General features: G+C 43.5%; 1 protein-coding gene across 1 annotated transcript in view; it reads left to right on the top strand.

Moving 5' to 3' along the window:
- Positions 1–26518, top strand: part of nbas (NBAS subunit of NRZ tethering complex) — a 337178-nt gene that overhangs the window by 113560 nt on the left and 197100 nt on the right. The window contains 2 exon segments of the mRNA XM_065026122.1: positions 1817–1929; positions 25459–25572. Of these exon segments, the coding sequence (XP_064882194.1) occupies positions 1817–1929; positions 25459–25572 (227 nt within the window).

The raw sequence follows: 26518 nt of genomic DNA, 5'->3' as shown, positions 1-26518 counted from the left end.
TGGTGGGGACTCTACAGAGGATAGAGCATCTGGTTGGTGGGGACTCTACGGAGGATAGAGCATCTGATTGGTGGGGACTCTACGGAGGATAGAGCATCTGATTGGTGGGGACTCTACAGAGGATAGAGCATCTGATTGGTGGGGACTCTACAGAGGATAGAGCATCTGATTGGTGGGGACTCTACGGAGGATAGAGCTTCTGATTGGTGGGGACTCTACGGAGGATAGAGCATCTGATTGGTGGGGACTCTACGGAGGATAGAGCATCTGATTGGTGGGGACTCTACAGAGGATAGAGCATCTGATTGGTGGGGACTCTACAGAGGATAGAGCATCTGATTGGTGGGGACTCTACGGAGGATAGAGCATCTGATTGGTGGGGACTCTACTCAGGATAGAGCATCTGATTGGTGGGGACTCTACAGAGGATAGAGCATCTGATTGGTGGGGACTCTACAGAGGATAGAGCATCTGGTTGGTGGGGACTCTACTCAGGATAGAGCATCTGATTGGTGGGGACTCTACAGAGGATAGAGCATCTGATTGGTGGGGACTCTACGGAGGATAGAGCATCTGATTGGTGGGGACTCTACGGAGGATAGGGCATCTGATTGGTGGGGACTCTACAGAGGATAGAGCATCTGATTGGTGGGGACTCTACAGAGGATAGAGCATCTGATTGGTGGGGACTCTACGGAGGATAGAGCATCTGATTGGTGGGGACTCTACTCAGGATAGAGCATCTGATTGGTGGGGACTCTACAGAGGATAGAGCATCTGATTGGTGGGGACTCTACAGAGGATAGAGCATCTGGTTGGTGGGGACTCTACTCAGGATAGAGCATCTGATTGGTGGGGACTCTACAGAGGATAGAGCATCTGATTGGTGGGGACTCTACAGAGGATAGAGCATCTGATTGGTGGGGACTCTACAGATAATAGAGCATCTGGTTGGTGTGTGTGGTTTTCTACTGATACCTCGTCTGTCTCTGTTTGGCTTCCTGGTTTCTGTATTTCATTTGATTTCATTAACTTTCTTCATTCTGTTAAGATTTTTTTTCGGCTTTTCTGTTTCTCAAGTATGGGGTTTATTCTGCAAACCTCAGAGAATATTATTTAAGATTCGATTGGTTGGTGTGTGTTTCATGGCGTGTCTGATTGGTTGATGTGTGTTTCATGGCGTGTGTGTTTCATGGCGTTTCTGATTGGTTGGTGTGTGTTTCATGGCGTGTCTGATTGGTTGGTGTGTGTTTCATGGCGTGTCTGATTGGTTGATGTGTGTTTCATGGCGTGTCTGATTGGTTGGTGTGTGTTTCATGACGTGTCTGATTGGTTGATGTGTGTTTCATGGCGTGTCTGATTGGTTGATGTGTGTTTCATGATGTGTCTGATTGGTTGGTGTGTGTTTCATGACGTGTCTGATTGGTTGGTGTGTGTTTCATGACGTGTCTGATTGGTTGATGTGTGTTTCATGGCGTGTCTGATTGGTTGATGTGTGTTTCATGGCGTGTCTGATTGGTTGGTGTGTGTTTCATGACGTGTCTGATTGGTTGATGTGTGTTTCATGGCGTGTCTGATTGGTTGGTGTGTGTTTCATGGCGTTTCTGATTGGTTGATGTGTGTTTCATGATGTGTCTGATTGGTTGGTGTGTGTTTCATGGCGTGTCTGATTGGTTGATGTGTGTTTCATGGCGTGTCTGATTGGTTGATGTGTGTTTCATGATGTGTCTGATTGGTTGGTGTGTGTGTTTCAGGGAATGTCTGATTGGTTGATGTGTGTTTCATGATGTGTCTGATTGGTTGGTGTGTGTTTCAGGGAATGTCTGAAGCTGATCACAGACTGTCCACCTGCAGTTCAGGAGGAAATGGACATCATCAGCTCCCTCTCTGTGCTGGAGTCCTTCAATGTCAATATAATACCACTAGAAGGTACTGTTATACTACCACTACAATATACTACCACTACACTATACTACCACTACACTATACTACCACTACAATATACTACCACTACAATATACTACCACTACAATATACTACCACTACACTATACTACCACTACAATATACTACCACTACACTATACTACCACTACACTATACTACCACTACAATATACTACCACTACAATATACTACCACTACAAGGTACTGTTATACTACCACTACACTATACTACCACTACAATATACTACCACTACAATATACTACCACTACAATATACTACCACTACAATATACTACCACTACAATATACTACCACTACAATATACTACCACTACAATATACTACCACTACAATATACTACCACTACAATATACTACCACTACAATATACTACCACTACAATATACTACCACTACAATATACTACCACTACACTATACTACCACTACAATATACTACCACTACAATATACTACCACTACAATATACTACCACTACAATATACTACCACTACAATATACTGTTATACTACCACTACAAGGTACTACCACTACAATATACTACCCCTACAATATACTACCACTACAATATACTACCCCTACAATATAATACCACTACAATATACTACCACTACAATATACTACCACTACAATATACTACCACTACAATATACTACCACTACAATATACTACCACTACAATATACTACCACTACAATATACTGTTATACTACCACTACAAGGTACTACCACTACAATATACTACCCCTACAATATACTACCACTACAATATACTACCCCTACAATATAATACCACTACAATATACTACCACTACAATATACTACCACTACAATATACTACCACTACAATATACTACCACTACAATATACTGTTATACTACCACTACAAGGTACTACCACTACACTATACTACCACTACACTATAATACTACCACTACACTATACTACCACTACACTATACTACCACTACAATATACTACCACTACAAGGTACTGTTATACTACCACTACAAGGTACTACCACTACACTATACTACCACTACACTATAATACTACCACTACAATATACTACCACTACAATATACTACCACTACAATATACTACCACTACACTATACTACCACTACACTATAATACTACCACTACACTATACTACCACTACAATATACTACCACTACAATATACTACCACTACACTATACTACCACTACACTATACTACCACTACACTATACTACCACTACACTATACTACCACTACACTATACTACCACTACAATATACTACCACTACACTATACTACCACTACAATATACTACCACTACAATATACTGTTATACTACCACTACAATATACTACCACTACAATATACTGTTATACTACCACTACAATATAATACTACCACTACACTATACTACCACTACAAGGTACTGTTATACTACCACTACAATATACTACCACTACAATATACTACTACCACTACAATATACTACCACTACAATATAATACTACCACTACACTATACTACCACTACAATATACTACCACTACACTATACTACCACTACAATATACTACCACTACACTATACTACCACTACACTATACTACCACTACACTATACTACCACTACACTATACTACCACTACACTATACTACCACTACAATATACTACCACTACACTATACTACCACTACACTATACTACCACTACAATATACTACCACTACACTATACTACCACTACACTATACTACCACTACAATATACTACCACTACACTATACTACCACTACACTATACTACCACTACACTATACTACCACTACAATATACTACCACTACACTATACTACCACTACACTATACTACCACTACAATATACTACCACTACACTATACTACCACTACAATATACTACCACTACACTATACTACCACTACAATATACTACCACTACACTATACTACCACTACAATATACTACCACTACACTATACTACCACTACAAGGTACTGTTATACTACCACTACACTATACTACCACTACACTATACTACCACTACAAGGTACTGTTATACTACCACTACAATATACTACCACTACACTATACTACCACTACACTATACTACCACTACAATATACTACCACTACAATATATTACCACTACAATATACTACCACTACAAGGTACTGTTATACTACCACTACAATATACTACCACTACAAGGTACTGTTATACTACCACTACAATATACTACCACTACAAGGTACTGTTATACTACCACTACAATATACTACCACTACAATATACTACCACTACACTATACTACCACTACAATATACTACCACTACACTATACTACCACTACACTATACTACCACTACACTATACTACCACTACAAGGTACTGTTATACTACCACTACACTATACTACCACTACACTATACTACCACTACAAGGTACTGTTATACTACCACTACAATATACTACCACTACAAGGTACTGTTATACTACCACTACAATATACTACCACTACAAGGTACTGTTATACTACCACTACACTATACTACCACTACAAGGTACTGTTATACTACCACTACACTATACTACCACTACAATATACTACCACTACAAGGTACTGTTATACTACCACTACAATATACTACCACTACAAGGTACTGTTATACTACCACTACAATATACTACCACTACAAGGTACTGTTATACTACCACTACACTATACTACCACTACAAGGTACTGTTATACTACCACTACACTATACTACCACTACAAGGTACTGTTATACTACCACTACAATATACTACCACTACAAGGTACTGTTATACTACCACTACAATATACTACCACTACAATATACTACCACTACAAGGTACTGTTATACTACCACTACAATATACTACCACTACAATATACTACCACTACAAGGTACTGTTATACTACCACTACAATATACTACCACTACAAGGTACTGTTATACTACCACTACAATATACTACCACTACAAGGTACTGGTATACTACCACTACAATATACTACCACTACAATATACTACCACTACAATATACTACCACTACAATATACTACCACTACAATATACTACCACTACAAGGTACTGGTATACTACCACTACAATATACTACCACTACAATATACTACCACTACAATATACTACCACTACAAGGTACTGTTAATACTACCACTACAATATACTACCACTACAATATACTACCACTACAAGGTACTGTTATACTACCACTACAATATACTACCACTACAATATACTACCACTACAAGGTACTGTTATACTACCACTACAATATACTACCACTACAAGGTACTGTTATACTACCACTACAATATACTACCACTACAAGGTACTGTTATACTACCACTACAATATACTACCACTACAAGGTACTGTTATACTACCACTACAATATAATACCACTACAAGGTACTGTTATACTACCACTACAATATACTACCACTACAAGGTACTGTTAATACTACCACTACAATATACTACCACTACAATATACTACCACTACAATATACTACCACTACAATATACTACCACTACAAGGTACTGTTATACTACCTCTACAATATACTACCACTACAAGGTACTGTTATACTACCACTACAAGGTACTGTTATACTACCACTACAATATACTACCACTACAAGGTACTGTTATACTACCACTACAATATACTACCACTACAATATACTACCACTACAATATACTACCACTACAAGGTACTGTTAATACTACCACTACAATATAATGTTATACTACCACTACAATATACTACCACTACAAGGTACTGTTAATACTACCACTACAATATACTACCACTACAAGGTACTGTTATACTACCACTACAATATACTACCACTACAATATACTACCACTACAATATACTACCACTACAATATACTACCACTACAAGGTACTGTTAATACTACCACTACAAGGTACTGTTATACTACCACTACAATATACTACCACTACAAGGTACTGTTATACTACCACTACAAGGTACTGTTAATACTACCACTACAATATACTACCACTACAATATACTACCACTACAAGGTACTGTTAATACTACCACTACAATATACTACCACTACAATATACTACCACTACAATATACTACCACTACAATATACTACCACTACAAGGTACTGTTAATACTACCACTACAATATACTACCACTACAAGGTACTGTTATACTACCACTACAATATACTACCACTACAAGGTACTGTTATACTACCACTACAAGGTACTGTTAATACTACCACTACAATATACTACCACTACAATATACTACCACTACAAGGTACTGTTATACTACCACTACAAGGTACTGTTAATACTACCACTACAATATACTACCACTACAATATACTACCACTACAATATACTACCACTACAAGGTACTGTTATACTACCACTACAAGGTACTGTTATACTACCACTACAAGGTACTGTTATACTACCACTACAATATACTACCACTACAAGGTACTGTTATACTACCACTACAATATACTACCACTACAAGGTAATGTTAATACTACCACTACAATATACTACCACTACAATATACTACCACTACAAGGTACTGTTAATACTACCACTACAATATACTACCACTACAATATACTACCACTACAAGGTACTGTTATACTACCACTACAATATACTACCACTACAATATACTACCACTACAAGGTACTGTTATACTACCACTACAATATACTACCACTACAATATACTACCACTACAAGGTACTGTTAATACTACCACTACAATATACTACCACTACAAGGTACTGTTATACTACCACTACAATATACTACCACTACAAGGTACTGTTAATACTACCACTACAATATACTACCACTACAAGGTACTGTTATACTACCACTACAAGGTACTGTTATACTACCACTACAATATACTACCACTACAAGGTACTGTTATACTACCACTACAATATACTACCACTACAATATACTACCACTACAAGGTACTGTTATACTACCACTACAATATACTACCACTACAAGGTACTGTTAATACTACCACTACAATATACTACCACTACAAGGTACTGTTATACTACCACTACAATATACTACCACTACAAGGTACTGTTATACTACCACTACAATATACTACCACTACAAGGTACTGTTAATACTACCACTACAATATACTACCACTACAATATACTACCACTACAAGGTACTGTTATACTACCACTGCAATATACTACTACCACTACAAGGTACTGTTAATACTACCACTACAATATACTACCACTACAAGGTACTGTTAATACTACCACTACAATATACTACCACTACAATATACTACCACTACAATATACTACCACTACAAGGTACTGTTATACTACCACTACAATATAATACTACCACTACAAGGTAATGTTAATACTACCACTACAATATACTACCACTACAAGGTAATGTTAATACTACCACTACAATATACTACCACTACAAGGTACTGTTATACTACCTCTACAAGGTACTGTTAATACTACCACTACAATATACTACCACTACAAGGTAATGTTAATACTACCACTACAATATACTACCACTACAAGGTACTGTTATACTACCACTACAATATACTACCACTACAATATACTACCACTACAAGGTACTGTTAATACTACCACTACAAGGTACTGTTAATACTACCACTACAATATACTACTACCACTACAAGGTACTGTTATACTACCACTACAATATACTACCACTACAAGGTACTGTTATACTACCACTACAATATACTACCACTACAAGGTACTGTTATACTACCACTACAATATACTACCACTACAAGGTACTGTTATACTGCCACTACAATATACTACCACTACAAGGTACTGTTATACTACCACTACAATATAATACTACCACTACAAGGTACTGTTAATACTACCACTACAATATAATACCACTACAAGGTACTGTTATACTACCACTACAATATACTACCACTACAAGGTACTGTTATACTACCACTACAATATAATACCACTACAAGGTACTGTTATACTACCACTACAATATACTACCACTACAATGTACTGTTAATACTACCACTACAATGTACTGTTAATACTACCACTACAATATACTACCACTACAAGGTACCGTTATACTACCACTACAATATACTACCACTACAAGGTACTGTTAATACTACCACTACAATATACTACCACTACAAGGTACTGTTAATACTACCACTACAATATACTACCACTACAAGGTACTGTTATACTACCACTACAATATACTACCACTACAAGGTACTGTTATACTACCACTACAATATACTACCACTACAAGGTACTGTTATACTACCACTACAATATACTACCACTACAAGGTACTGTTATACTACCACTACAATATACTACCACTACAATATACTACCACTACAATATACTACCACTACAAGGTACTGTTAATACTACCACTACAATATAATGTTATACTACCACTACAATGTACTGTTATACTACCACTACAATATACTACCACTACAAGGTACTGTTAATACTACCACTACAATATACTACCACTACAAGGTACTGTTAATACTACCACTACAATATACTACCACTACAAGGTACTGTTATACTACCACTACAATATACTACCACTACAAGGTACTGTTATACTAAAAAATCAAATCAAATTGTATTTGTCACATACACATGGTTAGCAGATGTTAATGCAAGTGTAGCGAAATGCTTGTGCTTCTAGTTCCGACAATGCAGTAATAACCAACAAGTAATCTAACTAACAATTCTAAAACTACTGTCTTATACACAGTGTAAGGGGATAAAGAATATGTACATAAGGATATATGAGTGATTGATGGTACAGAGCAGCATACAGTAGATGGTATCGAGTACAGTATATACATATGAGATGAGTATGTAGACAAAGTAAACAAAGTGGCATAGTTAAAGTGGCTAGTGATACATGTATTACATAAGGATGCAGTCGATGATGTAGAGTACAGTATATACGTATGCATATGAGATGAATAATGTAGGGTAAGTAACATTATATAAGGTAGCATTGTTTAAAGTGGCTAGTGATATATTTACATCATTTCCCATCAATTCCCATTATTAAAGTGGCTGGAGTTGGGTCAGTGTCAATGACAGTGTGTTGGCAGCAGCCACTCAATGGTGGCTGTTTAACAGTCTGATAGCCTTGAGATAGAAGCTGTTTTTCAGTCTCTCAGTCCCAGCTTTGATGCACCTGTACTGACCTCGCCTTCTGGATGATAGCGGGGTGATCAGGCAGTGGTTCGGGTGGTTGATGTCCTTGATGATCATTATGGCCTTCCTGTAACATCGGGTGGTGTAGGTGTCCTGGAGGGCAGGTAGTTTGCCCCCGGTGATGCGTTGTGCAGACCTCACTACCCTCTGGAGAGCCTTACGGTTGAGGGCGGAGCAGTTGCCGTACCAGGCGGTGATACAGCCCGCCAGGATGCTCTCGATTGTGCATCTGTAGAAGTTTGTGAGTGCTTTTGGTGACAAGCCGAATTTCTTCAGCCTCCTGAGGTTGAAGAGGCGCTGCTGCGCCTTCTTCACGACGCTGTCAGTGTGAGTGGACCAATTCAGTTTGTCTGTGATGTGTATGCCGAGGAACTTAAAAACTTGTACTACCACTACAATATACTACCACTACAAGGTACTGTTATACTACCACTACAATATACTACCACTACAATATACTACCACTACAATATACTACCACTACAAGGTACTGTTATACTACCACTACAATATACTACCACTACAATATACTGTTATACTACCACTACAATATACTACCACTACAAGGTACTGTTAATACTACCACTACAATATACTACCACTACAAGGTACTGTTATACTACCACTACAAGGTACTGTTAATACTACCACTACAATATACTACTACCACTACAAGGTACTGTTAATACTACCACTACAATATAATACTACCACTACAAGGTACTGTTAATACTACCACTACAATATACTACCACTACAAGGTACTGTTATACTACCACTACAATATACTACCACTACAAGGTACTGTTATACTACCACTACAATATACTACCACTACAAGGTACTGTTAATACTACCACTACAATATACTACCACTACAATATACTACCACTACAAGGTACTGTTAATACTACCACTACAATATACTACCACTACAAGGTACTGTTAATACTACCACTACAATATAATACTACCACTACAATATAATACTACCACTACAATATAATACTACCACTACAAGGTACTGTTAATACTACCACTACAATATAATACCACTACAAGGTACTGTTATACTACCACTACAATATACTACCACTACAATGTACTGTTAATACTACCACTACAAGGTACTGTTATACTACCACTACAATATACTACCACTACAAGGTACTGTTATACTACCACTACAATATACTACCACTACAAGGTACTGTTATACTACCACTACAAGGTACTGTTATACTACCACTACAATATACTACCACTACAAGGTACTGTTAATACTACCACTACAATATACTACCACTAGAAGGTACTGTTATACTACCACTACAATATACTACCACTACAAGGTACTGTTATACTACCACTACAAGGTACTGTTAATACTACCACTACAAGGTTCTGTTAATACTACCACTACAAGGTACTGTTATACTACCACTACAATATACTACCCCTACAATGTACTGTTAATACTACCACTACAAGGTACTGTTAATACTACCACTACAATATACTACCACTACAAGGTACTGTTATCCTACCACTACAATATACTACCACTACAAGGTACTGTTATACTACCACTACAATATACTACCACTACAAGGTACTGTTATACTACCACTACAATATACTACCACTACAAGGTACTGTTATACTACCACTACAATATACTACCACTACAAGGTACTGTTAATACTACCACTACAATATACTACCACTACAATGTACTGTTATACTACCACTACAATATACTACCACTACAAGGTACTGTTATACTACCACTACAATATACTACCACTACAAGGTACTGTTATACTACAATATACTACACTACAATATACTACCACTACAAGGTACTGTTATACTACCACTACAATATACTACCACTACAAGGTACTGTTATACTACCACTACAATATACTACCACTACAAGGTACTGTTAATACTACCACTACAATATACTACCACACTACCACTAAAGGTACTGTTATACTACCACTACAATATACTACCACTACAAGGTACTGTTATACTACCACTACAAGGTACTGTTAATACTACCACTACAATATACTACCACTACAAGGTACTGTTATACTACCACTACAAGGTACTGTTATACTACCACTACAAGGTACTGTTATACTACCACTACAAGGTACTGTTATACTACCACTACAAGGTACTGTTAATACTACCACTACAATATACTACCACTACAATATACTACCACTACAAGGTAATGTTAATACTACTACTACAATATACTACTACCACTACAAGGCACTGTTATAATACTACAAGGTACTGTTAATTCTACCATTACAAGGTACTCTTATTATACTACAAGGCAATGTTATTATACTACAAAGTACTGTTAATACTACCACTCCAATGTACTGTTATAGTACTACAAGGTACTGTTATAGTACTACAAGGTACTGTTATAGTACTACAAGGTACTGTTATAGTACTACAAGGTACTGTTATAGTACTACAAGGTACTGTTATAATACTATACGGTTGTAGTGGCTTCCTTTCCTCTTTACCATAGCCACTGCCCCAGCCTGTAGTGGCTTCCTTTCCTCTTTACCATAGCCACTGCCCCAGCCTGTAGTGGCTTCCTTTCCTCTTTACCATAGCCACTGCCCCAGCCTGTAGTGGCTTCCTTTCCTCTTTACCATAGCCACTGCCCCAGCCTGTAGTGGCTTCCTTTCCTCTTTACCACAGCCACTGCCCCAGCCTGTAGTGGCTTCCTTTCCTCTTTACCACAGCCACTGCCCCAGCCTGTAGTGGGGTTGTTTGGTACGCATACAGTCCACTCTCAAGGTTTCCAAACGGCCAAACATTCAATGACATCCAGGGATATGGTGCAACAAAAATGTTTATTCTTCTTATATCTAACAAATAAATGATTCTCCAATCAACTTAAAGCATAGAATACTTTATATGGAAAATACATATTATGACCTGTCTGTATGTCTGTCTATATGTCTGTATGGTCAAAAAACTATACCGCTCCCGCGTCTAGCAAGGACTCCCCCTCCCGAAGGCCCAACTTCCTGCCTTTATCCTAACACACTTACCACAATACAATGAATAGGCAAGAGGGGGGGGGGCAAAAACTGAGTTAGACTAACAACAAATGAATATATCTCAATCAGGTAAATTCATAAAGGTACGTACCTAATATTTCATCATGTACTTTAATATTTAATATATTTACACAAATGTACATGGAGCTCCGTATGTTCGGTCTGTTATTCAGATATGTCCAAATCGCCTCTAACATACCGGCCCCTAATTATTGACTGCACTGAATGCACAACAATTACTTAATATTCAAACGTAGAGCCAATACACAACATTCTATACCAGAGCACTATTACAGTCCATAGCTATATACACATATACAAGGTGCCATGTAGGGAAATAGTCCTCAGTAGATCTCAGTCTGAGTTGAAGTGTTCAGCTTCCTCAAACAATGGCAAGAGTTTGACGTACAATAATGTATTTCTACGACATCAACGAATCAGAGGTGCACGTGATTCAAAGATGGAGCTGTGTGTGTGTGTGTGTGTGTGTGTGTGTCTGTGTGTGTCTGTGTGTGTCTGTGTGTGTCTGTGTGTGTGTGTGTGTGTCTGTGTGTGTCTGTGGGTGTGTGTGTCTGTGTGTGTGTGTGTCTGTGTGTGGGTGTGTGTGTGTGTGTGTGTGTGTGTGTGTGTCACTCAGCCACCTCAAGGAGCAGACAGAGTTTATTGATAGCTCTCTGTAAGATATTGGTCTTGGTCTTTACCATGACACTCCGGACAACCCCATTGGCCCCTGGCAAAGCCTCCACCACACGCCCCATTGGCCAAGAGTATCTTGGGGTGCGGTGTCATCGACGATGACAACGAGGTCACCAGGACTGAAGTTTCTCTTAGTTTTGTTCCACTTGTCCCTCTCCTGCATAAGTCCATCTCTTCCAGAAGATCTCCTCTATGGAATGGTCCTGGTGGCAGGACTGGCTTTCAGATGAAGCAGATGGTTCTGAGTCAGGGGTTCTAGATCATTAGGGTCATTTGTTACAGTTGTGATTGGTCTGTCGTTCATAATCGCCTCAACTTCACACGAGGCTGTCTGCAAAGCCTCGTCATACAGTACTTTTTAAGGTGGGCTCCAGACGGCTCAACCTCTCCCATACCCCCCCTCCCATGGTGGGCTCCAGACGGCTCAACCTCTCCCATACCCCCCCTCCCATGGTGGGCTCCAGACGGCTCAAACTCTCCCATACCCCCCCATGGTGGGCTCCAGACGGCTCAACCGCTCCCAAACCCCCCCATGGTGGGCTCCAGATGGCTCAACCGCTCCCATACCCCCTCATGGTGGGCTCCAGACGGCTCAACCGCTCCCAAACCCCCCCCATGGTGGGCTCCAGATGGCTCAACCGCTCCCATACCCCTCATGGCTCAACCGCTCCCATACCCCCATGGTGGGCTCCAGACGGCTCAACCTCTCCCATACCCCCTCATGGTGGGCTCCAGACGGCTCAACCTCTCCCATACCCCCTCATGGTAGGCTCCAGACGGCTCAACCTCTCCCATACCCCCCATGGTGGGCTCCAGACGGCTCAACCTCTCCCATACCCCCATGGTGGGCTCCAGACGACTCAACCTCTCCCATACCCCCCTCATGGTGGGCTGTTGAATCTTGTTGTGATCCAGCTCTTTCAGAGCTTCTCCTAGCTCTTTGAAGTTGGTGCCATTGTCTGTTCTGATACTTGTTACTGGGCCCCTTCGATAGATGAACCTGCGCAGGGCATTGATGCAGGAATCAATATCCAGATAACTAGCAACTTCTAGATGGACAGCTCGACTCACAAGGCAAGTAAAGATCACACCATACTGCTTCACATGAACGCGGCCTCGCTTCACCTCTATGGGGCCGAAGTAATCTACGCCCACATGGGTGAAAGGCGACAAATCAGGTGACACACGATCTTGTGGAAGGTCGGCCATCTTCTGTTCTCCAGCTCTAGCTTGCATCCGCCTGCAGAAGACACAGCTCTTTACGGATCTTTCTAGCTAAGGAGTTGGCACAGGGTATCCAATATCGCTGGCGAAGTCTAGAAAGCATGTGGCCTCTCCCAGAGGGGCCAACCTGCTCATTGATGTGGAGTGAGATCAGTCTGGAGATGTGGGAGTCTTTGGGAAGGATCATGGGATTCTTTAGTTTCCGTAGGCATAGCAGCTTTGCTTAACCTTCCTCCCACTCTCAGAATGCCATTGTCAACAATTGGATCAAGCTTACAGATTGAGCCACTTCTCTTGGCACATTGTTTTCCTTTCACAACTAGTGCAAGTTCTTGTTTAAAGTGCTGTCGTTGTTCAAATCGGATGATGACCTTTTCTGCTTCGTCTAGGTCATCCACAGAAAGACTTAATTTTCCAAACGTCAGTTTGAACTTGTCAATTTGGTCCTTCAGTGAGTTTGTTCGACTCTGATCTGATCCTGGATCAGTTTGTGTGAGAACGTTCCTTCTCTGGCTTAACTGTTATAATACTACGAGGTACTGTTATAATACTACAAGGTACTGTTATAATACTACGAGGTACTGTTATAGTACTACGAGGTACTGTTATAGTACTACAAGGTACTGTTATAGTACTACAAGGTACTGTTATAGTACTACGAGGTACTGTTATAGCACTACGAGGTACTGTTATAGCACTACGAGGTACTGTTATAGCACTACGAGGTACTGTTATAGCACTACGAGGTACTGTTATAGTACTACGAGGTACTGTTATAGTACTACGAGGTACTGTTATAATACTACGAGGTAATGTTATAGTACTACGAGTTACTGTTATAGTACTACGAGTTACTGTTATAGTACTACGAGGTACTGTTATAGTACTACGAGGTACTGTTATAATACTACGAGGTACTGTTACAATACTACAAGGTACTGTTACAGTACTACAAGGTACTGTTACAGTACTACAAGGTACTGTTACAGTACTACAAGGTACTGTTACAGTACTACAAGGTACTGTTACAATACTACGAGGTACTGTTATAGTACTACGAGGTACTGTTATAGTACTACGAGGTACTGTTATAGTACTACGAGGTACTGTTATAGTACTAGAAGGTACTGTTATAATACTAGAAGGTACTGTTATAATACTATAGTACTAGAAGGTACTGTTATAGTACTAGAAGGTACTGTTATAGTACTAGAAGGTACTGTTATAGTACTAGAAGGTACTGTTATAGTACTAGAAGGTACTGTTATAGTACTAGAAGGTACTGTTATAATACTAGAAGGTACTGTTATAATACTATAGTACTAGAAGGTACTGTTATAATACTATAGTACTAGAAGGTACTGTTATAGTACTAGAAGGTACTGTTATAGTACTAGAAGGTACTGTTATAGTACTAGAAGGTATTGTTATAGTACTAGAAGGTACTGTTATAATACTACAAGGTACTGTTATAATACTACCACTACATGGTACTGTTATAGCACTACAAGGTACTGTTATAATACTACAAGGTACTTTTATAGTACTACAAGGTACTGTTATAATACTACCACTACATGGTACTGTTATAGTACTACAAGGTACTGTTATAATACTACCACTACATGGTACTGTTATAGTACTACATGGTACTGTTATAATACTACCACTACATGGTACTGTTATAGTACTACAAGGTACTGTTTTAGTACTACAAGGTACTGTTTTAGTACTACAAGGTACTGTTTTAGTACTACAAGGTACTGTTTTAGTACTACAAGGTACTGTTTTAGTACTACACGGTACTGTTTTAGTACTACACGGTACTGTTTTAGTACTACAAGGTACTGTTATAGTACTACTGCTGTTTTGGCACTGCCCATATGTAGCTTGTTTTTGTTTGCAGGTTCAGAAATGGCAGAAAGATTGCAAATAATAATACTGCTGAGTGGTTTGAAAAGTCAATCGATCAATAATATAATACTTTTTTACCAAAATTGTTTATCATTATTTTACAATCTGTAAGAAACTATGGGAATAGAAAAGGTTCAGAACGTTTGTGAAACAGCACAGTGGGAAAAGTTATGACAGAAATCAACACTGTCTTTATGTATAAAGTGGTAGGAGCCTCTACTGTAAGTGGTGTTGTCCATTAGTTTACTCTGATTAGGGAGGGGGTGGTAGGAGCCTCTACTGTAAGTGGTGTTGTCCATTAGTTTACTCTGATTAGGGGAGGGAGGGGGTGTTGTGGTAGGGGAGGTGGTAGGAGCCTCTACTGTAAGTGGTGTTGTCCATTAGTTTACTCTGATTAGGGGGGGTGGTAGGGGTGGTAGGAGCCTCTACTGTAAGTAGTGTTGTCCATTAGTTTACTCTGATTAGGGAGGAGGGGGAGGGGGGTGGTAGGGTGTGGTAGGAGCCTCTACTGTAAGTGGTGTTGTCCATTAGTTTACTCTGATTAGGGGAGGGAGGGGGTGGTAGGGTGTGGTAGGAGCCTCTACTGTAAGTGGTGTTGTCCATTAGTTTACTCTGATTAGGGGAGGGGGGTGGTAGGGTGTGGTAGGAGCCTCTACTGTAAGTGGTGTTGTCCATTAGTTTACTCTGATTAGGGGAGGGGGGTGGTAGGAGCCTCTACTGTAAGTGGTGTTGTCCATTAGTTTACTCTGATTAGGGAGGGGGGTGGTAGGGTGTGGTAGGAGCCTCTACTGTAAGTGGTGTTGTCCATTAGTTTACTCTGATTAGGGGAGGGAGGGGGTGGTGTAGGGTGTGGTAGGAGCCTCTACTGTAAGTGGTGTTGTCCATTAGTTTACTCTGATTAGGGGAGGGGGTGGTAGGAGCCTCTACTGTAAGTAGTGTTGTCCATTAGTTTACTCTGATTAGGGGAGGGGGAGGGGGTGGTAGGGTGTGGTAGGAGCCTCTACTGTAAGTGGTGTTGTCCATTAGTTTACTCTGATTAGGGGGGGGGGGTGGTAGGGTGTGGTAGGAGCCTCTACTGTAAGTGGTGTTGTCCATTAGTTTACTCTGATTAGGGAGTTTACTCTGATTAGGGGGGGTCCATGGTAGGGTGTGGTAGGAGCCTCTACTGTAAGTGGTGTTGTCCATTAGTTTACTCTGATTAGGGGAGGGGGTGGTAGGGTGTGGTAGGAGCCTCTACTGTAAGTGGTGTTGTCCATTAGTTTACTCTGATTAGGGGGGGGTGGTAGGGTGTGGTAGGAGCCTCTACTGTAAGTGGTGTTGTCCATTAGTTTACTCTGATTAGGGGGGGGGGTGGTAGGGTGTGGTAGGAGCCTCTACTGTAAGTGGTGTTGTCCATTAGTTTACTCTGATTAGGGGAGGGAGGGGTGGTAGGGTGTGGTAGGAGCCTCTACTGTAAGTGGTGTTGTCCATTAGTTTACTCTGATTAGGGGGGGGTGGTAGGGTGTGGTAGGAGCCTCTACTGTAAGTGGTGTTGTCCATTAGTTTACTCTGATTAGGGAGGGAGGGGTGGTAGGGTGTGGTAGGAGCCTCTACTGTAAGGGTGTTTACTCTGATTAGGGGGGGGTGGTAGGGTGTGGTAGGAGCCTCTACTGTAAGTGGTGTTTACTCTGATTAGGGGAGGGGGTGGTAGGGTGTGGTAGGAGCCTCTACTGTAAGTGGTGTTGTCCATTAGTTTACTCTGATTAGGGGAGGGGGTGGTAGGAGCCTACTGTAAGTGGTGTTGTCCATTAGTTTACTCTGATTAGGGAGGGAGGTGGTAGGGTGTGGTAGGAGCCTCTACTGTAAGTGGTGTTGTCCATTAGTTTACTCTGATTAGGGGGGGGTGGTAGGAGCCTCTACTGTAAGTGGTGTTGTCCATTAGTTTACTCTGATTAGGGGGGTGGTAGGATGTGGTAGGAGCCTCTACTGTAAGTGGTGTTGTCCATTAGTTTACTCTGATTAGGGGAGGGGGTGGTAGGGTGTGGTAGGAGCCTCTACTGTAAGTGGTGTTGTCCATTAGTTTACTCTGATTAGGGGAGGGAGGGGGTGGTAGGGTGTGGTAGGAGCCTCTACTGTAAGTGGTGTTGTCCATTAGTTTACTCTGATTAGGGGGTGGTAGGGTGGGTAGGGTCTACTGTAAGTGGTGTAGTTTACTCTGAGCCTCTACTGTAAGTGGTGTTGTCCATTAGTTTACTCTGATTAGGGGGGGGGTGGTAGGAGCCTCTACTGTAAGTGGTGTTGTCCATTAGTTTACTCTGATTAGGGGGATGTGGTAGGAGCCTCTACTGTAAGTGGTGTTGTCCGTTAGTTTACTCTGATTAGGGGGGGGGGGGTGGTAGGATGTGGTAGGAGCCTCTACTGTAAGTGGTGTTGTCCGTTAGTTTACTCTGATTAGGGGAGGGGGGTGGTAGGGTGTGGTAGGAGCCTCTACTGTAAGTGGTGTTGTCCATTAGTTTACTCTGATTAGGGGAGGGGGGTGGTAGGGTTAGGGCAAAATAATCCAAAAGGAAAATCGAGTAAATTAATAAATAAAAACATTTTTTAAATGTATAGTTTATTTTCAAGAAAGGTATATATGGGGGGATTGGAAATGATGTGAGCCACAATCTATCTACATTATTAAAGATATACCCTTTAAAAAATGACATCTACTCATTCAAGGGTTTTTCTTTATTTTTACTATTTTCTACATTGTAGAATAATAGTGAAGACATCAAAACTATGAAATAACACAATATGGAATCATGTAGTAACCAACAAAGTGTTAAATAAATCTAAATATATTTTGAGATTCTTCAAAGTAGTCACCATTTGCCTTGATGACAGCTTCAAAATCAAATGTTGTTAGTCACATGCACTTACTTACGATCCCCTAACCAGTGGGGCACTGCAAGCCGTTTGACTAGATGTTCAGGAGTCTTATTGCTTGGGGGTAGAAGCTGTTTAGAAGCCTCTTGGACCTAGACTTGGCGCTCCGGTACCGCTTGCCGTGCGGTAGCAGAGAGAACAGTGTATGACTAGGGTGGCTGGAGTCTTTGACCATTTTGAGGGCCTTTCTCTGACACCGCCTGGTATAGAGGTGCTGGATGGCAGGCAGCTTGGCCCCAGTGATGTACTGTGCAGTACACACTACCCTCTGTAGTGCCTTGCGGTCGGAGGCCGAGCAGTGGCCATACCAGGCAGTGATGCAACCAGTCAGGATGCTCTCGATGGTGCAGCTTTAGAACCTTTTGAGGATCTGAGGACCCATGCCAAATCTTTTCAGCCTCCTGAGGGGGTATAGGTGTTGTCGTGCCCTCTCTACGACTGTCTTGGTGTGCTTGGACCATTACTTTTAATGTGACAAACATGATAAATGAAGGATGGTGGGGGGGGGGGATCCTTCATGGTTTTCCCCTGTTCCAGTCTAAAGGTCCCATCTACGTACTGCAGCTCAGATGGGTAAATGGCGCACCGCTCTGTGTAGAGTATGTGCCTGAGTCGTGACCCTCAATCCTACTCCGATGTGTTGTACACAGAACGCAATCTCTTGCATAATTCGTTTTGTGTTTGTTACATTAAAAGTAGCTAATATCGCGTTGATTCGATCAAAATTCCCACAGTGAAATAGAAAGTTGAGTTAATTTCCATCTCGTGCTTCTCTGGGCTGATAGTTCTTCACGGGGCAGTCCAGGATGAGCTACGCTCAGAGGGAACATAAGGTACCCTGTGTCTTCGTGTTGTGTTGCCAGACGGGGTCGCAAACTACCTGCCCTCCCCTTCTCCCTCATCCCTTCACCTGATATCTAAATATATGGTTATTTATGGATCAACTGTCGAGCAAACATCTGTTTGATGGCCTAATTAGAGATGAGGTGTGTGTGTCAGTGTGTGTGTGTCAGTGTGTGTGTGTCAGTGTCTGTGTGTGTGTGGTGTGGGTGTGTGTGTGTGTACAGTGTGTGTGCGTGTGTCAGTGTGCGTGTGTGTGTGCGTATGTCAGTGTGTGCCTTCAAAGTATTTAGACCCCTTGATTTTCTTCCACATTTTGTTACTTTACTTTTTATAAAATTGGAGAGTTGAGCTTCCCATGTTAACCTCTCTAGGGTACGTGGAGAGTTGTATCAGACCGTTAGAGATGAGCAGGCCCATGTTAACCTCTCTAGGGTACGTGGAGAGTTGTATCAGACCGTTAGAGATGAGCAGGCCCATGTTAACCTCTCTAGGGTACGTGGAGAGTTGTATCAGACCGTTAGAGATGAGCAGGCCCATGTTAACCTCTCTAGGGTACGTGGAGAGTTGTATCAGACCGTTAGAGATGAGCAGGCCCATGTTAACCTCTAGGGTACGTGGAGAGTTGTATCAGACCGTTAGAGATGAGCAGGCCCATGTTAACCTCTCTAGGGTACGTGGAGAGTTGTATCAGACCGTTAGAGATGAGCAGGCCCATGTTAACCTCTCTAGGGTACGTGGAGAGTTGTATCAGACCGTTAGAGATGAGCAGGCCCATGTTAACCTCTATAGGGTACGTGGAGAGTTGTATCATACCGTTAGAGATGAGCAGGCCCATGTTAACCTCTCTAGGGTACGTGGAGAGTTGTATCATACCGTTAGAGATGAGCAGGCCCATGTTAACCTCTCTAGGGTACGTGGAGAGTTGTATCAGACCGTTAGAGATGAGCAGGCCCATGTTAACCTCTCTAGGGTACGTGGAGAGTTGTATCAGACCGTTAGAGATGAGCAGGCCCATGTTAACCTCTCTAGGGTACGTGGATAGTTGTATCAGACCGTTAGAGATGAGCAGGCCCATGTTAACCTCTCTAGGGTACGTGGATAGTTGTATCAGACCGTTAGAGATGAGCAGGCCCATGTTAACCTCTCTAGGGTACGTGGAGAGTTGTATCAGACCGTTAGAGATGAGCAGGCCCGTGTTAACCTCTCTAGGGTACGTGGAGAGTTGTATCAGACCGTTAGAGATGAGCAGGCCCATGTTAACCTCTCTAGGGTACGTGGAGAGTTGTATCAGACCGTTAGAGATGAGCAGGCCCATGTTAACCTCTCTAGGGTACGTGGAGAGTTGTATCAGACCGTTAGAGATGAGCAGGCCCATGTTAACCTCTCTAGGGTACGTGGAGAGTTGTATCAGACCGTTAGAGATGAGCAGGCCCATGTTAACCTCTATAGGGTACGTGGAGAGTTGTATCAGACCGTTAGAGAATAGCTAGCGTCTGGCCAACATCCAGTAATTCAATTACAGAAATGCTCATTGTAAAAATTCTGAAAACAAAACATATTTTACATAGGTTTAAATATGAACTTCTTGTTAAACCAACCACAGTGTCATATTTATAAAATGCTTTTCGGTGAAAGCATACCTAGCCCAGAACATACCTAGCCCAGAACATACCTAGCCCAGAACATACCTAGCCCAGGACATACCTAGCCCAGGACATACCTAGCCCAGGACATACCTAGCCCAGGGCATACCTAGCCCAGGGCATACCTAGCCCAGAACCCACCTAGCCCAGAACCCACCTAGCCCAGGACATACCTAGCCCAGGACATACCTAGCCCAGAACATACCTAGCCCAGGACATACCTAGCCCAGGACATACCTAGCCCAGAACATACCTAGCCCAGAACATACCTAGCCCAGGACATACCTAGCCCAGAACATACCTAGGACATACCTAGGGACATACCTAGCCCAGGACATACCTAGCCCAGAACATACCTAGCCCAGGACATACCTAGCCCAGGACATACCTAGCCCAGGACATACCTAGCCCAGGACATACCTAGCCCAGGACATACCTAGCCCAGGACATACCTAGCCCAGGACATACCTAGCCCAGAACATACCTAGCCCAGGACATACCTAGCCCAGGACATACCTAGCCCAGAACATACCTAGCCCAGGACATACCTAGCCCAGGGCATACCTAGCCCAGGACATACCTAGCCCAGAACCCACCTAGCCCAGGACATACCTAGCCCAGGACATACCTAGCCCAGGACATACCTAGCCCAGGACATACCTAGCCCAGGGCATACCTAGCCCAGAACCCACCTAGCCCAGAACCCACCTAGCCCAGAACATACCTAGCCCAGGACATACCTAGCCCAGGACATACCTAGCCCAGAACCCACCTACCCAGAACCCACCTAGGAACATACCTAGCCCAGAACATACCTAGCCCAGAACATACCTAGCCCAGAACATACCTAGCCCAGAACATACCTAGCCCAGGACATACCTAGCCCAGAACATACCTAGCCCAGGACATACCTAGCCCAGGACATACCTAGCCCAGAACATACCTAGCCCAGAACATACCTAGCCCAGAACATACCTAGCCCAGGACATACCTAGCCCAGGACATACCTAGCCCAGGACATACCTAGCCCAGGGCATACCTAGCCCAGAACCCACCTAGCCCAGAACCCACCTAGCCCAGAACATACCTAGCCCAGGACATACCTAGCCCAGGACATACCTAGCCCAGAACCCACCTAGCCCAGAACCCACCTAGCCCAGAACATACCTAGCCCAGAACATACCTAGCCCAGAACATACCTAGCCCAGAACATACCTAGCCCAGAACATACCTAGCCCAGGACATACCTAGCCCAGAACCCACCTAGCCCAGGGCATACCTAGCCTAGAACCCACCTAGCCCAGAACATACCTAGCCCAGAACATACCTAGCCCAGAACATACCTAGAACCCAGGACATACCTAGCCCAGAACATACCTAGCCCAGAACATACCTAGCCCAGAACATACCTAGCCCAGAACATACCTAGCCCAGAACATACCTAGCCCAGAACATACCTAGCCCAGAACATACCTAGCCCAGGACATACCTAGCCCAGAACATACCTAGCCCAGAACATACCTAGCCCAGAACATACCTAGCCCAGGACATACCTAGCCCAGGACATACCTAGCCCAGGACATACCTAGCCCAGAACATACCTAGCCCAGAACATACCTAGCCCAGAACATACCTAGCCCAGACATACCTAGCCCAGAACATACCTAGCCCAGAACATAGCCCAGTTGACAAATTATTACATACAATAACCAGCCAAGCAGAAGCGTTACAAAACTCAGAAATAGAGATAAAATTAATCCCTTACCTTTGATGATCTTCATATGGTGGCACTCAGAAGACATTCATTTACTCAATATACCATTTCCTTCTGGTGTAGACCCTCCACTATATACCTTCCTCCTATAACCATTACCTTCTGGTGTAGACCCTCCACTATATACATTCCTCCTACAGATACACATTACCTTCTGGTGTAGACCCTCCACTATATACCTTCCTCCTATAATACCATTACCTTCTGGTGTAGACCCTCCACTATATACCTTCCTCCTATAACCATTACCTTCTGGTGTAGACCCTCCACTATATACCTTCCTCCTACAGATACACATTACCTTCTGGTGTAGACCCTCTACTATATACCTTCCTCCTATAACCATTACCTTCTGGTGTAGACCCTCCACTATATACCTTCCTCCTACAGATACACATTACCTTCTGGTGTAGACCCTCCACTATATACCTTCCTCCTATAACCATTACCTTCTGGTGTAGACCCTCCACTATATACCTTCCTCCTACAGATACACATTACCTTCTGGTGTAGACCCTCTACTATATACCTTCCTCCTATAACCATTACCTTCTGGTGTAGACCCTCCACTATATACCTTCCTCCTACAGATACACATTACCTTCTGGTGTAGACCCTCCACTATATACCTTCCTCCTATAACCATTACCTTCTGGTGTAGACCCTCCACTATATACCTTCCTCCTACAGATACCCATTACCTTCTGGTGTAGACTCTGTCAACCTCAGCACTCCATCAGTGACATCAATTAAGTATATTTCATATTCTCAGAACCCAACAGTGGTTAGAATGGATACTTCAGAGTACCGTTCGGGAATGTTCTCATCGAATAGATGCTTTGGCGGTTGTAGATGTTCTAGACTCAACTTCAAGCTGCAGACGAGTCATGAAACGTTTTACCCTTGTTCTGTATCGATAGTCTCAGAGTTGATGTTCTTGTTCTGTATCTCTCCCCTCTCTCTCTCCCCTCTCTCTCTCCCCTGCCCCTCCCCCCTCTCTCTCTCCCCTGCCCCTCTCCCCTCTCTCCCCCTCTCTCTCCCCTGCCCCTCTCCCTCTCTCTCTCCCCTCTCCCTCCCCCCTCTCTCTCCCCTGCTCTCCCCTGCCTCTCTCCCCCTGCCTCTCTCCCCTCCCTCTCTCCCCTGCCCTCTCCCCTCCCTCTCCCCTCCCCCTCTCCCTCCCTCCCTCCCCCCCCTCCCCTCTCCCTCTCCCCCTCTCCCCTCTCCTCCCCTCCCCCTCTCTCCCCCTCTCTCTCCCCCTCCCTCTCTCCCTCTCTCTCTCCCTCCCTCTCTCCCCTCTCTCTCCCCTCCCTCTCTCCCTCTCTCCCCCTCCCCTCTCTCCCTCTCTCCCTGCCCCTCTCTCCCCTCTCTCCCCCTGCCCCTCTCTCCCCTCTGCCCCTCTCTCTCCCCTGCCCCTCTCTCCCTCTCTCTCCCCTTCCCCTCTCTCCCCTGCCTCTCTCCCCTTCCCCTCTCTCTCCCCTGCCCCTCTCTCCCCTGCCCCTCTCCCTCCCCCTGCCCCTCTCTCCCCTGCCCCTCTCTCCCTGCCCCTCTCCCCTGCCCCTCCCCTGCCCCTCTCTCCCCTGCCCCTCTCTCTCTCTCCTGCCCCTCTCTCCCCTCTCTCTCCCCTGCCCCTCTCTCCCCTCTCTCTCCCCTGCCCCTCTCTCCCCTCTCTCCCCCCTGCCCTCCCCTGCCCCTCTCTCCCCCTCTCTCCCCTGCCCCTCTCTCCCTCTCTCTCCCCTGCCCCTCCCTCCCCCTCTCTCCCCTGCCCCTCCCCTGCCCCTCTCCCCTGCCCCTCTCTCCCTGCCCCTCTCTCCCCTGCCTCTCTCTCCCTGCCCCTCTCTCCCCTGCCTCTCTCTCCCCTGCCCCTCTCTCCCCTGCCTCTCTCTCCCCTGCCCCTCTCTCCCCTGCCTCTCTCCCCTGCCCCTCTCCCCTGCCTCTCTCCCCTGCCTCTCTCCCCTGCCTCTCTCCCCTGCCTCTCTCCCCTGCCTCTCTCCCCTGCCTCTCTCCCCTGCCCCTCTCCCCTCTCTCTCTCTACAGTGCGTCTGCGTGTGGACCGGTTGTCTATAATTGAGCAGTGTATTTCCCAGTGTTCTAAGGCCTACACACAATCAGCCCTGCTTCTGGACCTGGCCTCACTGCTCAGAGTCGCAGGTAACACACAATCAGCCCTGCTTCTGGACCTGGCCTCACTGCTCAGAGTCGCAGGTAACACACAATCAGCCCTGCTTCTGGACCTGGCCTCACTGCTCAGAGTCGCAGGTAACACACACACACCTAGGGGAAGAGTTTAACCGTGACACCTAGGGGAAGAGTTTAACCGTGACACCAAGGGGAAGAGTTTAACCGTGACACCTAGGGGAAGAGTTTAACCGTGACACCTAGGGGAAGGGTTTAACCGTGACACCTAGGGGAAGGGTTTAACCGTGACACCCTGATAACACAACAGGAGCACTCCATGGGGAACAGTTTCACAGAATAAACATGAAGACTTCTGATTTGGCAACTCTTTAGTGGCTGTAAGGGTCCAACCTGTGTTTCTCTGTCTCCAGGTGGTGATGAGTGGAGGTGTAAGGGTCTAACCAGTGTTTCTCTGTCTCCAGGTGGTGATGAGTGGAGGTGTAAGGGTCTAACCAGTGTTTCTCTGTCTCCAGGTGGTGATGAGTGGAGGTGTAAGGGTCTAACCAGTGTTTCTCTGCTTCCAGGTGGTGATGAGTGGAGGTGTAAGGGTCTAACCAGTGTTTCTATGTCTCCAGGTGGAGGTGTAAGGGTCTAACCAGTGTTTCTCTGTCTCCAGGTGGAGGTATAAGGGTCTAACCACTGTTTCTATGTCTCCAGGTGGTGGTATAAGGGTCTAACCAGTGTTTGTCTGCTTCCAGGTGGTGATGAGTGGAGGTGTAAGGGTCTAACCAGTGTTTCTCTGTCTCCAGGTGGAGGTGTAAGGGTCTAACCAGTGTTTCTCTGTCTCCAGGTGGAGATGAGTGGAGGTGTAAGGGTCTAACCAGTGTTTATCTGTCTCCAGGTGGAGGTGTAAGGGTCTAACCAGTGTTTCTATGTCTCCAGTTGGTGATGAGTAGAGGTGTAAGGGTCTAACCAGTGT

This window comes from Oncorhynchus nerka, linkage group LG13 (assembly GCF_034236695.1).
Source record: "Oncorhynchus nerka isolate Pitt River linkage group LG13, Oner_Uvic_2.0, whole genome shotgun sequence".
NCBI lineage: Eukaryota > Metazoa > Chordata > Actinopteri > Salmoniformes > Salmonidae > Oncorhynchus > Oncorhynchus nerka.
Note: the sequence above shows the minus strand (reverse complement) of the source record. Positions and strands in the feature narration are given on the sequence as shown.